A 15,873-nucleotide genomic window follows, 5' to 3' on the forward strand; every position below is an offset into this window, starting at 1 on the left:
TTTTCTTTTCTTTTTTTTTTTTGGACTTGTCCCCCATTTCACTTTTAAAGTGGCACCGGAAAGCAAACAAATCATTTGGATCCGATACCATTACTCATAGAGTTAGATCATTCTTCAACGTCTTGTTTGTTTGTTTGTTTGTTGTTGTCTATTCACATTTAGACACCAGAACAAATTGTTAAAAACAACTATAAATAGTTGAGATTAATTTTTCTTATACTGACAGCAGCGTTGGATGAACGAAAACTATACAAAATTTAAATTTAAAATTTAACTTTTACACGCATATCATGAATTTAACGGTATTATTATATACGCTATCAGTGTATATAAAATTTACTCGAATATATGTATTTTCATGAACTGCAACGGACACTTAAGCTCCCTTTATTTGGCTAGGAGAAATTTTAAAGAAAGAAAACATGCAGTATTGCAATCTCTAACATCCGTCTAATTATCCTGAATAATAGTTATCTTCTTTCCTTACAAAATAATGATGAAAATTTTGCAAAACCCAAATTTGCCAAAAAGAAATGCAAGTAGTAGTAACTAGTAAGCACAAAATAGCATAACAAAGGAAACACAATAAGTACGTAGTAAACAAAAGGATAAGCATCAAACCTCTTCTCATCGGTCTTAAAAAAAAAAAAACAAACAATTCTTTAGTCATTCAAGTTAGAATTTGCGGCCCAGATAGAGAATGAAAATATTTTTAGGAAAAACACTAAATGGATTGGGTGGGAGTGGAAGGGCATTGAAAGATTTATCTCTGAAAAAACAAAAAGATACGCGTAAATACTTTTCTTCACTTTTTATTATTAACTCGTATATAAACCAAAGGCCTCGTTATTATACTGTACTAATAGTCCCAAAAGGAGGAATAATCAAATCGGGGACAAATGCATTATATTTGTCTGGCTCCCTCCCTCTTTCTTCTCTTTCTATCTATCAATTGAATTGAATTAATTACCCGTAATCATTCTTCATTTGTAGCCCCCCCAACCCCACCAAAACCAGGAAGCCCACCACCACCACCACCACCACCACCACCACCATCAACCTTTCCATCCACTTCTCGCTGCATGCGCCCCTCCTCTTCTGCCTTCTCTCCACTTCCCCCTTGTCTATACATGTTCGCATAGGCAGAACTACGTGTTTCTTGGACACTGAAATATATTGAAGTTCTCCAATTGGTCACTGCATTTTGGCTGAGCTGCAAGGAGTTTGCAAATTTTGAATTTCATATCGAGTAATACATCTTCATTCAAGCTCTTAGATCAAGACCCTCCAGATTTTCTTTCTGCCCAAGAGGTAAGCATTTCAGATTGTTAACTCATGTCTCTTTGGGTCAATGGGAGTACTGAATGCAAAAATGTGATCTTTTTTCATTTATCAGTTAGCAGCCTTTGGATTTCTGTGCAAACTAATTGTGCATCAGATCGGTTGTTATGACTTAACTGTGGGATATTACCCCAGTAAGCAACTGATTTGCATGCAATGCAACACACTATAATTAGTTTTAATTTTTGAGTAGAGTTGAATCGGACCCTTGAACCAGTGAATAGCTTGACGGCCCAAAGTGAACAGATCTAGCAATAACGTAGCTTGTAGCATTCCGTTTTTGAAGCTGAAGCTATGTCTTTCATTGGGACCCAACAAAAATGCAAGGCCTGTGTGAAGACTGTGTATCCTGTGGAGCTTTTGTCTGCTGATGGAGTTAGCTATCACAAATCTTGCTTCAAATGCTCCCATTGCAAGGGCACCCTCAAGGTATCTAATCATATTCCCACCTTATTACACAGACTTTTCTGTGATGGATAGTTGCACTTTTTGTTCCCATTTTTTTTTTTCTTTTAAAGCTGAAAACCCCTTTGGTTTTTGCTGGAAATGCATTCAAGATTTAGCACTTTAGGCCACCCTGGTTAATCTATTCTTATGCATCACTGAGATTTGCTCTGGGATCATTAACACCATACTGTAAGTCGTGATTATTTTGGTCCTCTACATGTGTTGTGATCAGTTTTTCTGCTTAGACTTTACCTTCTCTTTTCAGCTGAGTAATTACTCTTCGATGGAAGGTGTTTTGTATTGCAAGCCTCACTATGAGCAGCTCTTCAAGGAGACTGGCAGTTTCAACAAGAGCTTTCAATCTCGTATGTCTTCCCTTTCAATCAAGACTTTTCTTCAGTTTATCATCATTTTTAGCTATATCACTCTAAATTGCAATTCTTCTTTTTATCTAACAGCTGCAAAGTCAGCTGAGAAGTTAACTCCGGAGCTGGCAAGTTTTCCTCCTTACCTGTGTCTTGCTGAAGACAAATTAGTAGAGAAAAATATTTTCGTGAGATATTGCGTTTTGAGTACTTCTGATTGTTATTTTTCTGTGGGATCCAATTTACAGACGAGATCACCTAGCAAAGCTGCTGGCATGTTTTCTGGGACACAAGACAAGTGTGCCACTTGTGGCAAAACTGCGTACCCCTTGGAAAAGGTGTGAATTCGAGATTGATAAAAGTCACCTTCACATAACATTTAGCAAAAATTGTTATTTGGCTAGTAGTTACATTTTTTGATTGGCATGCATTGTGTAGGTTTCTCTAATTAGACTATAAATATACTTGTATTTAATTTCCTTTCAGTGTACATGTTCGAAGTCTCTGCATTCTACCAGATGTGCACTTTACTTCCAAAAGGGCGGTGTAATTTACTTTTTACCATTTTTCAGGATGTAGAGGGTATATTTTTGAATCATTACGACCATAATGCAAAAGATGGGCTGACTAAAGATTGTTCTCCCATAATGCTTTTGCTCCTATATTGCTCACAGAAATTCAGACATATTTCCTCCTGGAAAGTAGAAGCAATTTTAGGCAATGAACTTTAGTCCCAAGTCTGCATATACATCTGCTTATGTTGTTGCAATTGTACACCTTGTGCTATTCTATCACCCATTACGTTGTCTAACTTTTATGGTATGCATGTGATGGTTTGCAAAGATAAACTGTCTTGATCTACTTCAGTATTTGATTTAGCAAAGGAGTGTCAACAGCGATGTACATATTGTGACAGAAGGTTGACAAATGCAAGCTACAACTGCTTATTTTCTGGAGATAAATGCCATGCCATTATTTAATTATCTGATAATTTGACGGCTATCTTTCATAAGAGTAGAGGAAGAGGCAACCCCCGTTAGCTCTGCATTGCACCACAATTTATTTTAAAAAGAATGACATAGGTTATAATGATTTACCTTTTATAGTAATAAATTTATGTAATTCCTTAGTATAAATTATTTTTAGTGTTCTTTCATTTATCTGAACCATGTGTCACTTTTCCCTTCCGTATTTGAGATAATTTATTCTTTTAATAACAAAAGAGATGCAGCTAAATAACTGAGAAGAACATTTCAAAATGTATCAGTCAAGAGAACACCTCTAATGTGCAAGAAGAGCTAACATACTCTAGCTAATTCGTGTCTATATGCACACATGCCGAACTATTGGTACCTCTATTACTGGACGGTTGATGATCTAGGTGAAGCCGTTTCACAGTAACTAAATGTGGAGGTATCCATTAGATTTGGATGTCTCGAGTCATGCCGACTGTTCTTGTCCTAGATATGTGCTTGTATGTTGTATGTTTAACTTCTTGTTAATCAGCTTATGTACTAGATTACAGCTATTGTTGCCATTGTTATTTCTCATAATGTTATACTAATACTAGAGATGCATTTATGTTACATTGACGCTGCTCGAACTGTCTTGTTTAGTTTAGCTTAAGCAACGTGACATAATTTTATTATATAGCATTGATTTTGGCACGAAACTTTTCAGGTTACAGTGGAGAACCAAAGCTATCACAAGTCATGTTTCAAGTGTTCTCATGGTGGGTGTTCTCTGTCTCCCTCAAATTATGCTGCACTGGATGGTATTTTGTACTGCAAACCTCATTTCTCGCAGCTTTTCAAGGAGAAAGGCAGCTACAACCATTTAATCAAGTCTGCATCAGTCAAGCGGCCAGCTACAGCTGTTCCAGATGCTTAGCACATTTTCCCTCTCTTGGATACCATCTATCTATATGGGATTGCTTGCCCCGAGTGTGTTACAACTTTACATTTTCCTTTCTGTTTGATTGCAGTCAATGAAATGAATTAATTGTAAACCAGCCCACAGGGCCATTTTAGTATTCCTCATTATTGCTGATCTGTGGGATGTAATATTCAGACATCCCTAGATTTTATTTTGGGCAGGTTTTACTCAGTTTGCCTTAATTCCTGTTGGAATTGCTGTGGCTTGTTATTTTATTTAACGAACCCAACTGAACAACTTTCTTCTTCTTTAAATGCTTGTCTGCTTCTAAGTTCTAATTTGCTGCTTCTTTCTTTAAATGCAAAGAAAGTTCCTTTGGGTCTGCATTTGTTTTGCCATCTTAACAAAATTCAAATGTATGCCTTAGCCCATTCACGTATTTAACTATCAATTACAATTGAATTCCTATAGTTGATGAAACGCAGGAGTGGTAGAGGTAATGAATCAAATATTACACTTAGCGAAGGCACAACAATTATTTTCTTTCACGGGCATGACCACCTATTTTACTAAAATTTTGGCATATTTCTTTCTTCCTCTATTTAAGTATAGGTCAAAATTTTTGGTTACTCTACTAAAGTATAGGACAAAAAAAAACTGAATTTATTGTTCAACTTTTAGCTGTCCAATTATTAAGTGTATATCTTTGCCCCTCGAGGTTGTAAAGGGATATATTTTTCACCTTTTTTGCTAGAGATAATTTCAAAAACCTTCCTTCCGTGAGGTTTATGATAATATCACTTGACATCTTTGAAATTTTAAAATATCACTTAACTTCTATATTAATGAGGTAGGACTATTAATCACTATCATAGCACACAATTCACAAAATTATTTTCATTACTTTAATAATTTTTAGGTAAAGTATAATAGAAATGAAAACTTTTAGACAAAACATATAAATCTTATATTATAATCAATTTGATAGAAAATTCAATATAAAACAATACAAAAAGGATAGAATTGGGAGAAAAATATATTTCTCTTGTTAAATGATTAATATAAAAATATTTTAATGATACAAGGGTGAGACTATTATAAAATGTATGGCTTTAGGAGATGTTACTGATATTTTTGAAGTAATAAATTTTGAGGAGATTTCCAAAATTATCTTTAGCTAAAAGAGTGGGAAGTATGCATTTTTACAAGAATATGCACCTAATTTAGAGAGTAAAAGTTGATCAACATTGAGAGCCATCCAAATTTTTTGTCCTAAAGTGCCATCCAAATGTTTTGCCCTAAAGTATAAAACGTGAGCAGCATTACAACTTGTAACTAATACTAGCATTTTTATCAAGATATTAGAAACGCAGAATAGAAAATCAAGAAGTTAAAAACCCGAAAAGGGAAAGGGCGAAAGAAAACGACATCGTTCTTCGTGGCGGGAATTTCTCACTTTCCCGCCAAATTACTCTACAAATGAAGCAGTACTTCCTCTGACTGTCACTCTCCTAAAAAATTCCGGTGAAAAAAGGTAAAGCCCTAGCGAGAAAATGTTTGAACTGAGACTGGTACAGGGGAGTTTGTTGAAGAAAGTTCTTGAATCCATCAAGGACTTGGTGAATGATGCAAATTTCGACTGTTCCTCAACTGGGTTCTCTCTTCAGGCCATGGATTCCAGCCACGTGGCCCTGGTGGCCCTCCTTCTCCGATCGGAGGGCTTCGAGCACTACCGCTGCGACCGCAACCTGACGATGGGCATGAACCTGGCGAACATGGCTAAGATGCTCAAATGTGCTGGCAATGATGACATCATTACTATCAAGGCTGACGATGGAACTGATACTGTTACCTTCATGTTTGAAAGCCCCTGTATGCTTCTTAGTCATGCCCCTCTTGTCCTTCTCGTTTTGTACAAAAAATTTGTAGTTAGTAGTATTATCTCATATTTTATTCTCCCGGGCTTGCATATTCGAGAATTCTGATTGATGGGTTTTTGCTAATATGGATTGTTTAAGGTGATTAATTAAATGTTGTGTTCAGGATGTAAAAATCACAGTTGGGATATGTCAACTGTGTACGTCAAATATGTGTTTCTATTGTTGTTTATGCTTGATTAGAGTAATGAGCTTTTGGGGAATTGATTGTCTCATTAATTGTTGCAAAATTTTCTATGCCATAGATGCCAGTGATAGTAAAAACTGATGCGAACTTTCTTTACTCTGGTTAACAATCTGTTTCTGATTTCTAATCTGAAATGCACACGATCAACTAGTTTTCTTGGATTTATGTTGCTTATTCACTCGACAAATTGATCGTTACCTTTGCTTGTTAGCCTGAGAAGTAGTATACTCTCGAAACATATCTGTGTACATGCGTGTTTTTTTTACATCTTTGTGTTAATTTTGATCTGTTGCTACCAATTTAGGGGGTGCTTAATTGTTACTCTATGTCGAATATAATATGGTCATCAATTTTTAAAAATGTTTCTCTTGAGACTTAATATTCCACTTTCCTATTTGGCACGGACGTTGGAAACTGAAGCTCAAGACAAGATATCTGATTTTGAAATGAAGCTTATGGACATTGATAGCGAGCATCTTGGGATTCCAGAAGCCGAGTATGAGGCTATTATTAGGATGCCATCAGCAGAGTTTGCAAGGATTTGCAGAGATCTTAGCAGCATTGGTGACACTGGTAGAGCCTCATAAATTTAGTGATATCCTCTATATCCCCTTCTTGTTTTTGATCCCCCCATCTTGTCCGCTCCATACCATACAATGCTATGCTAACGGGCACCGAATTACTGTAGTTGTAATATCTGTGACAAAAGAAGGTGTGAGGTTTTCCGCAAGAGGTGACATTGGTGCAGCAAACATTGTCTGCAGGCAGAATGCAACAGTGGACAAGGTCTTTTCTTCTCCTAATTCATTCCAGTTATAGCATCCAGCTAATTACATGATTGTGATCGGCTCACTAACAAGTAACATGAAGCCAATGGCCAAAACATGTTGTGTCAGATGCTGTAACAAAAAACCAGAGAAATAAATCTTGACAAGATTAGTCTCCTTGTAAAAGTTCATATATGTAATTAAATTCAGCATAAACGTAGTTCAAACCCTCTCTAACACAGTTCTGCCTTGTATACTACAGCCAGAAGATGCTACGATTATAGAAATGCAGGAACCAGTTACATTGACGTTTGCATTGAGGTACATGAACTCGTTCACAAAGGCCACCCCACTTGCTGAGCAAGTGACAATCAGCATGTCCTCTGATCTACCTGTTGTGGTTGAATACAAAGTCGCAGGGATGGGTTACATCAGGTACTATTTAGCTCCAAAGATAGAAGAAGAAGAAGAAGAAGAGGTTGCAGCTCATGCACAAACCAAACCAAAGGCGGAAACCAAGTTGAAAGCGGAGACAAAGCCTAAAGTGGAACCTGAGCTTATGGAAGTTGCAGAAGATGAGAAAGAGAGCAAGCCACCAGCAGAAAGCAAGCCTAAAGAGGAACCTCAGCTTTTAGAATGCCATAAGCTTGACGAAGAAAGCAAGCCTCTTGTTGATGGCAAGCCTAAAGTAGAAAATAAGCTCGGAGCAAGCACTAATGGTGAAATTGAGATCATGGATATTGAGCAGTAGTTGGTTCTGCTGCTGCTGATAGCAGATATAGGTGGAAGAGTCCTTTTGTGTTTCTTTGTTTTTTCTGCGTTCATTTAGGTGTAGATTAGTCAATTAATGGAGAAGTTCTAGGGCGTTCAGTGTGATGATAATCTGGGTTAGTCTTTAAACCTCGTCATATTTACTGATGCCAAACGGTCGCTGTCCATCCTTCGTAGTGATATCAGTTTGAAAGAATTCTATTTTGCAGAAACGCACTCTGTTTCCCAATGCTTTGATGTCTGGACCCTGGGTGCATTTTTGTACGTTTTGGGATTTTATTTGCTGACGAAGATTACCAAATTTCAGTAAAGTTACAAATATAACAAATAAATGTCTGATTTAAAATTCCAGGATTTACACAAGTTTGCATGCGTACGAGGCAAGTCATCATTTCACAGTGTCGTCTCCCACAAGGAGGCCTTGATTCGGTACTAGCTCACACTTAGAAGAGGACTTTGCTAAAGCCAACTTTGATGAGCTAACACAACAGATTCGCTGGGATCTTGCTCCACGCCCAAGGGGCGTATTCAACTAAATCACAACATGCATGGCAAAATCTGAAAACAAGAATCATTTGATAGAAAATTGAGTTGCTAACGATCAAGCACCCATCAACAGTAACCACAATTTAGTACCTCACATCGCGTATGCTGAGAATTGCAGTGTTCACTATCATACAAGTCATGTAACATCAACATAGTTATCAATCGTACAGTAAAATCGTGTGTATTCCTTTCATTAATCAATGTCAAAAATTTTAACAACATATTCTGTAGACTGAAAACAGTTTCCTGAAAGAATAAAATACTAGTATAAAAAGATCTATCTTTAATGACTCCAAGCTGGGGAAGAGTGAAGAGTCGTACAAATCACTTATTAATAAATTCTACTTTGGCTAAATTGCTGACATTTCTGATACAGATGGAAGGCTTTCTCCGAGGTCTCTAACCAAAAAATATGTATCAGGGCAACAACCCAAGATACCAGCTGCAAAATAGACAATCCTGGCATGAATAAGGAACATTGCACCTGTCCTCGCATAACTAGTGGAAAACTGCAGTTGAATTTTTTTCCCTAGGTTAATTTCTCATTTACTACGCTTCTTGGCTTCACTGTAGAGCACCACTCCAAACACTGTGAGTGAATAGCCAAGCATCCCTGTAACTGATACTGGATTCCTAAATATTAGTATTGAGACAACAACAGCAACAGCACCTTTTGCGTTTCCAAGGACCTGAGGAGACAAGTGAAAAAGTAGAGAGCATAAGCTAATTTGCCATGCATAAAAGCTCTCAACAGCCGGAACAACCACAAAATGTACCGACTATAGAAAATGAACAAATAGGGAAATACTAATAATCAAATAGCAGTAATACAGATGCAAAATGCTTGTCATTCACTGGACTCACAAAATTTCTGATGCTTAACATGGACAAGATTATAGAAGTGGAGATAGCAACCGTTGTTATAAAAAGAATCACTGCAAAACATTAAGAATGATACAGATAATATCTGACGCTAGTGCTAATACTTATAATGCTAATTGATTCAAGAAACATCTCAAATTGAACTGCCGTGGACATTAGTCAATGCCTTTACCGTGAGGAGAAAGTAAAGGCTTCTATGCATGAGTAAATGTTTCCATGATTTCATTTCTCTGTATCTGCAAAATTCCCAACCCTACCGATTTCCCAAACCCCCGATTTCCCAACCCTACCCAACTCACACAGAGCACAGAAACAACGAGTTATAAAACCTACAACCAAAAGGACCTAAGCTAAATTATGTGAGCCTCCTTAAGAGTTCACAATAAAGAAACTGCATGAGAAGCTACCCTTGCAAAATCAACATATAAAAGAGAGCTCCTACTGAATCACCAGACAATTTGAGTAAATTCTATAACTCTCACTACAGACAATAACCAACTCCCCACCTCATACGACCCAATACATGTTCATATTTGGAAAAAGGAAAGAAAATCAAGAAAAGCAAGGTATTTCAAATTATCTATTTCTAAATACAACATTATACTATCATGTAAACATGTGATCAAAGGAATCTGTGGTATTCCACCCCAAAATTAATTTGTTCCAAAGAGTAGCTGTCCCAAGAGATATTCCTTCATTCTTATTCCAGAAAAGAAATGAATCTAAGAACTTAATAGCATCCTTTGCAAGAAAGAATCCAAATTCCTGATCATTCATTTGTACTTCCAAGGATTCTACTCCAAGTAAAATGAGAAATATGACAAAATAGATAGAAGTTATGGCATCAGTGCATGCAACAAGGATTGCAGTCAAACACATTGACATGGGCATCATTTCTAACAGCACAGTTGTTGTCTAGAAAGAATGCTCTCCAAATTGCAAGTTAAATGAGAAATGCTTTTTGATAGTTGTGAAAAAATGCTACACCCTAAAGCTAAATCAACTTCTAAACGCATAACTTGAATAAGATCAATGTCATAGAGTGCCGGGTAAACAATTTCCCACGAGAAGTTGAACAACAATCGACTCTTTATACCAAAAAGCACAAAGAAAGGAAGAAGAAGAAGAGGGGGTGTGGAGGAAGAGGGAGGGAGGGAGAGGGAGAGGGAAAATTAGGAAGGGAAGAAAAATAACAAGCAGAATAACTAATGCAGCTCAATCTTTTAATACTTGTAACTTGTTCCACACCTAGTCTGCTATCATCATCTAGCACCAACAGACCAATTAATCTCCTCACTTTCTGGTGTTCTCAAATTGGAGAAAGCAAGCAACAATGTCAAAAATTTTTACCCAGGGATATGCATGCCAGAAGTCCCTACACCATGGGACAGGAATCCTCATCAAGGTCAGCCCCTTCTCACCCTCACATTAAACTGGACTAGAAGTCGCACAAAGCCAAAATCCTAGCTGAATGCCTCTAAATCAAGCATTATCTTCCTCAAAATGTTTGTCCACATAAAATTACACAAATGAAGTGTAAAAGTATAATAATAAACATAGTGAATGCAATCTTAATCCTAATCCCTACAAGTCCTTAATATATCTGTTTCAGAATAATTTCAAACACTAATCTGATTCTTAAAAGATTTTGCTCTTTTGTGCTTAAAGTGGAACACCAATGATCATTTTGGTCTGAAAACATATATCCCATAATTTTTTTAACTCTGTGACAAGAATATATATTGAATTCCAGAAACAGGGTCATACCTGAAGAGTCAGAGCACTGGTGTGTTTTGTGACCAAAAAATTGGTCAAATTCACAAAATATGCAAGTGCTGAATTGAATAGCAGATACCAGATAATCCTGATATCATTTTTTGCCAGTGCCAATGTGATACCAACTACATTTTTCTCCATGTACAGTGTGGCAGGAAGTAGAAGTACAACAGCTATAGGAGCCATGTACAGCAGAAGATTCATGGAATTCAGCTTTTCCCTTCAACACAAAAGCGATGTTTCAGAATCACATTGAAGTCATAGATGTGCCCAAATACAAAAATACTTTTCCAAATCAAAACAATAATTGCAGGCAAAAGAAATTACCCCTCAGAAGAAAGTAAAATTCCCTGTAGTACAGACTTGAGGGCCCTTGCAGCTGTTGCACCAACGCACATAATAAACCCAAATAAGTGGAAACTTGGCTCGCCCTGAATGCATAAAATGAGAAAAACACCCCCAAAAAAAATCAGAGGCAAAAAGATTTTCTCAGTAGAATAGTTTATCGACAGAATTGAAATGAAAGATCCATTATTCGCACATGAATTATCAGTTCCTTAAGTATTAGTAAGTTTAGAAATATCTCACTTAAATTCCATGAAAAAGTGGTGATGGGAGAGAGTTAACAAATAGTTATTATGTCATCTTGAAATCACCTCATCAATTGATGAAGTGCGCTAGTCCTTACTTGATGATGCCCTGGAATAACTAGAAATTTTGATCCATAAGCCTCTGAGCTTACTCAAATAAGTAAAAGTTTTTCTTACTGACGAAGTCTGGAAAATCGACTGGATATTGTCACACAGAAGAACATATTTCTACCGTATAATCCACAAGTCGTCAGCACGATAAAGCAAATCTATATCCTCTTTACCGCAGTAAACTATGTAAAGAGAAAAGCTCCAAGGCAAAAATTACTCCCAATTCAGCAATAGTTCAATGAATCTAAATGAACGGAATTAGCTGGAAACGCAAAGAAAGAAGAGCAAGAAACGCACCCCACTGGCAATCACGACTCCAGTGACAACAGGAATGAGAGTGACATAAGTCAACCAAGCCTCTCTCTTAAAGGTCATCAAATACGCAAAGACGGCCGTGAAGAACGGCGTGGTAGCACCAATGGCCTGATTAAAGGAGACGGGCAAAAAACGGAGGGAGATATTACCGCTAACAACGGATCCACAAAAGACGAGACTCAAAGCAGAGATCTTGAAGAACTGTTTCCTAGATCTTATAGTCTGCATGGGGACCATCTTCAACCAAGCAATCGCAATGTAGCTCAACAAAGAACACGCCGTCATATGACACATAGTTAAAAAGATCGGATACCTGAACCCATAATTGCTGAGCAAATATTTGTTGAGCAACAAAACTCCTATATTCGACGAATACCAGGCCGTCACCAGACCGAACGTAAACAGCCGGCTGGAAGCTGACGTTAGTCCTGCTGCCGCCTTCATCCCGATAGTTTCCGAGCAATCTCCAAAATATCGGAAATCTACAACAAAAACAAAAAATCTATCCTAACCCTAGGATTATACAGGAAAGAAAAGAATTGAAGCGGAAAAGGGAAATTTAGCCGCGAAAAAGGGACAGGATTGGGTAAATAGAGAATGGAGGAGGAGGAGGAGGAGGGGAGGAGGGGGTGGAGAGAGATCTAACACGACGCATTGGGGAGAAGAAGCTAGGAAGAATGCCCATGGATCTGATGAGTCACTTTCATCAGACTATTCAACGAAAAATTGTTCCACCGTCGAATTGCGGATTGGTATATATTTATATATAATTAATTACACGTTGAATACAATAATATTGCTGTAGCTGTGTGAATAGAGAGGAGAAATGGGTCGAGTTTTGAGGACTACCGACGGAGAATTTGCAGGGCAGAGAAAGAGAGATATAAGAAAGAAAAAAGAAGAGGAGGAGTGGAGGACGAGGTAAACGCGTGAGGACGCCTTACTGCGCCTAATTACTGATTACTGTTGGGGAGTCGCTTAATTGTGTGATGATTAGTCAAATAGTACTAAATAATCTTATTTTTAGGACTATTGCTTGCTCTGTATTAAGTCCTGTATTAAGCTCTGTATTAGGGGTGGTGGTTGACTTGTATCTTGCTTAGTACTATTATTTACCGCAATGGATTTTCTGTCCCGCACACTGTGCCACTCTCTGTCCCACTTTTTATTATATTGCTATTTCTCCTTCACAAACATCATGTTTTAATTCCTTTTTATTTCCTTATGATCCAATAACTATTAATTGAGTAATACACAAAATTTAACAAACTCAAAAAATCAAAATGCATAAAAAATGAGATTTTTTATGAATTTTCTGCTGTATTTTTTAATTTTCTATTATATATTAGTTTTTTGAAACTGTTGTATTTATTTTTTACTCAATTAATAGTTATTGGATCATAAGAAAATAAAAAGGAATTAAAACATAATGTTTGTGAAGGAGAAATAGCAATATAATAAAAAGTGGGATAATGAGTGGCACAGGATATGGGACAGAAAATCGATTATCTACCAACAAAACTTTTTCCCCAAAATATGCCAAATGCCATGTGATTACCAGCATCTCACTAAGCTAGTATTAATTGTCGGATTCCTTCTCTTCTGTTTTTTTTTCCCCCCTTTTTCTGTAGTATTTCTCAAGAAAGGTGCTTTTAACCAAAGGGAGTGTATATTTGGGGTGATGGAATATCTCAGGTCTTCATTCCAAATCCATTTGTTTTCTGGTGCCATTTCATTTTCCAATTTAGTGGTTAGTCAACTCCTACAATATCAAAATCACATGCTTTGAGGCTATTGCAGATGTTATTATTTTGAGGAATAAAGGCTCCGAAATTTCTGGTATTAAATATTAATGATAAGAAAATATCAACCAGCAACCCTATTTATTCTTTTTAAAACGTGAGAAACATTACATTCATTATCAAATTAAGCTTTTACCCTTTTTCAGTTTACTTAGAACATTGTCAAGGGCTTACCTGCTATGCGTATAAATAATGTCCTTTTATAATTGATTTAACAAAAAGAGGCAAAACTATGATCTTGTAAAATTTGTTTCTATCAAATTACAATTATTTTGTTAGTTACAATGTTTGTGATGGTTATATTATAACAACATGCGCTTAAACTTCTAGTGAGAGAATTACATTTGGTTCTTCGTTGCGAGTGTAAGGCAACTTTGTCAGATAACAAAATCAATATAATTTGCTCGATGAATTTTCAAGGTAAAATATAGGGGGTACCGCATTTTCCGTTTTACTCCATCCCACATCAGAACGTGACGGGGATAAACGGAGTAACACGTAAAGGTCTCGTACTGGTATTAAAATCTAACCCGAAACAAATTGGTACTACTTCCTCTTTCACACTGTCGCTTTTCACGCGCTTCCTTTCGTCACTTTTCTCTTCATATCATTTGCTGCTCTTTTCTTTCCTTTTTTATTTGATTCTTTTTTTTTGTTGGTGCGCTGGTGGTGGGGGAGGGGCGGATGACGAGGCCTTCATCCATCAAAGGCCTACCATTCCGCACGCCCCATCGGGTTTTTGCCGTTCCAAGTTCTCGAGGGGCGGCCGATGCCCCGTAAGCAAAATGATTCAAGGACAACTTAAGCACAATAAAAAAGGAACCCCATATTCTCATATTCTTTGATGCTAATGCAAATTGTTCGATTTTTAACATCATTTTTTAAGAAACGAAATAGTGACTAGAAAAAATTAAGGTTAAGAAAGGGTTAATTACATATACCTCCTCGGAGGTTCAGCCAAATGACAAAATAAGCCTTGAGATTTTATCAAATAACAATCACCCCCTACAAATGACACTATTTAAACCCAATTAACGGATGTTACAAAGGTACAACAATGCCCTCGCCTGAAAGATGTTCAAAAATGAAATCAGTAAATGAGCTACCAGAAACCAAAGACAGAGAATTTTGCTTCAAAGAAACAAACAGGGGCTGGAAGAAAGACAAAAGAATTCTTCCTTCTCTACAATTCTTGATACACTGTCCAAGCTCCTAAGATCCTACCTTCGATCTTACCCCTTGTTGTCTGGGATGCTGCAAATCTGATTGCAAAGTATGCTTCACCAATCACCAAGACACCCACTAACCTTCTCCCCTCCCATCTTTTCTAGCCTCCATTGAAATACACAAGACCCAAAAAAAGCATGCAATATTGACAAATCATACCACAGTAAACTAAATTTTGGATAAATCTGAAAGCCTGTTAGAATTTATTAGTAAAACACACTAAATGTTCTGAAGATTTTATGGTGTTTGAGATGGATATGATGAAGATTATAGTAGATCGGCAATTTGAGTGCTTGGGAAATGGATATTTAGGTGAAATTCCAAAAATCATCTATTAAACCTCATTCCTCTTTTCCCTTTTTCCCCATGAGATTATATCCTTATTCCCTAGTTTGCATGTACCGTTTAAGACGTGCTCTAAAGAACTAATAGTTCTATATTTTATGAATCATTTAATTTTTTTTCTCTTTATATTTTCGTAAAATTTTGCAACAAGTTCTCCGGGCTTCTCAAATTTTGATAAACTTAATTTTTCTTTATGTAGTTCTTTTTTCCCTAGAAGAATTGTAATACATTTCAGTGAAATTTATTTGAAATTTGGTTGTATTATTGCCAAATTGAAGCATTTGGCTTGGAGTGTCTGTATAATTTTTAGGGATAATTGCAGAAACCTCCCCTGAGGTTTCTGACATTTGCACTGACCTCCCCTGTGGTTTGAAAACTTACACTGACCTCCCCTGAGATTACTAATCCTTTGCAAATTCAGTCCAAACGATTAAAATATTGTCTTAGGGAGTGAAATTAGAATTTTTTTACCAAATTTGTCATTTGTACTACATGTCCAATGAATGACAATGTACTACAAATCAATTAACAATTAATAAACTTTAAGGAGTATAGTTTATAGGCAAATACACATTACCTATTTAAAGTA

At 36.7% G+C, this 15,873-nt stretch overlaps 3 protein-coding genes across 4 annotated transcripts; 2 read left to right on the plus strand and 1 right to left on the minus strand.

The window, feature by feature from the left end:
• The first annotated feature begins 899 nt into the window (after window positions 1-899).
• LOC140003880 (LIM domain-containing protein WLIM2b-like) lies at window positions 900-4,342 on the plus strand. Of its 2 annotated transcripts, none has more exons than XM_072073860.1 (6): window positions 900-1,311; window positions 1,532-1,770; window positions 2,054-2,153; window positions 2,247-2,281; window positions 2,402-2,491; window positions 3,834-4,342. In XM_072073860.1, exons 2-6 carry the CDS (start codon window positions 1,636-1,638, stop codon window positions 4,041-4,043), a joined length of 570 nt encoding a protein of 189 aa, XP_071929961.1. In that variant the 5' UTR covers window positions 900-1,311; window positions 1,532-1,635; the 3' UTR covers window positions 4,044-4,342. The 2 variants fall into 2 exon arrangements, with proteins under 2 accessions (XP_071929961.1, XP_071929960.1); XM_072073859.1 differs by having other exon boundaries at window positions 1,535-1,770.
• A 1,051-nt stretch (window positions 4,343-5,393) lies between these two features.
• Window positions 5,394-7,902, plus strand: LOC113730408 (proliferating cell nuclear antigen). The gene is made up of 4 exons (XM_027255069.2): window positions 5,394-5,900; window positions 6,573-6,725; window positions 6,841-6,938; window positions 7,182-7,902. The coding sequence occupies exons 1-4, from the start codon at window positions 5,582-5,584 to the stop codon at window positions 7,668-7,670; spliced, it is 1,059 nt and encodes a 352-aa protein (XP_027110870.1). The 5' UTR covers window positions 5,394-5,581; the 3' UTR covers window positions 7,671-7,902.
• A 499-nt stretch (window positions 7,903-8,401) lies between these two features.
• On the minus strand, window positions 8,402-12,797 carry LOC113730409 (probable sugar phosphate/phosphate translocator At3g11320). The gene is made up of 4 exons (XM_027255070.2): window positions 11,893-12,797; window positions 11,222-11,325; window positions 10,886-11,114; window positions 8,402-8,925 (listed from the first exon to the last, which is right to left on the minus strand). The coding sequence occupies exons 1-4, from the start codon at window positions 12,352-12,354 to the stop codon at window positions 8,779-8,781; spliced, it is 942 nt and encodes a 313-aa protein (XP_027110871.1). The 5' UTR covers window positions 12,355-12,797; the 3' UTR covers window positions 8,402-8,778.
• Between the last annotated feature and the right edge of the window lie 3,076 nt (window positions 12,798-15,873).

Source organism: Coffea arabica, chromosome 2c (genome assembly GCF_036785885.1).
Source record: "Coffea arabica cultivar ET-39 chromosome 2c, Coffea Arabica ET-39 HiFi, whole genome shotgun sequence".
Classification (NCBI taxonomy): Eukaryota; Viridiplantae; Streptophyta; class Magnoliopsida; order Gentianales; family Rubiaceae; genus Coffea; species Coffea arabica.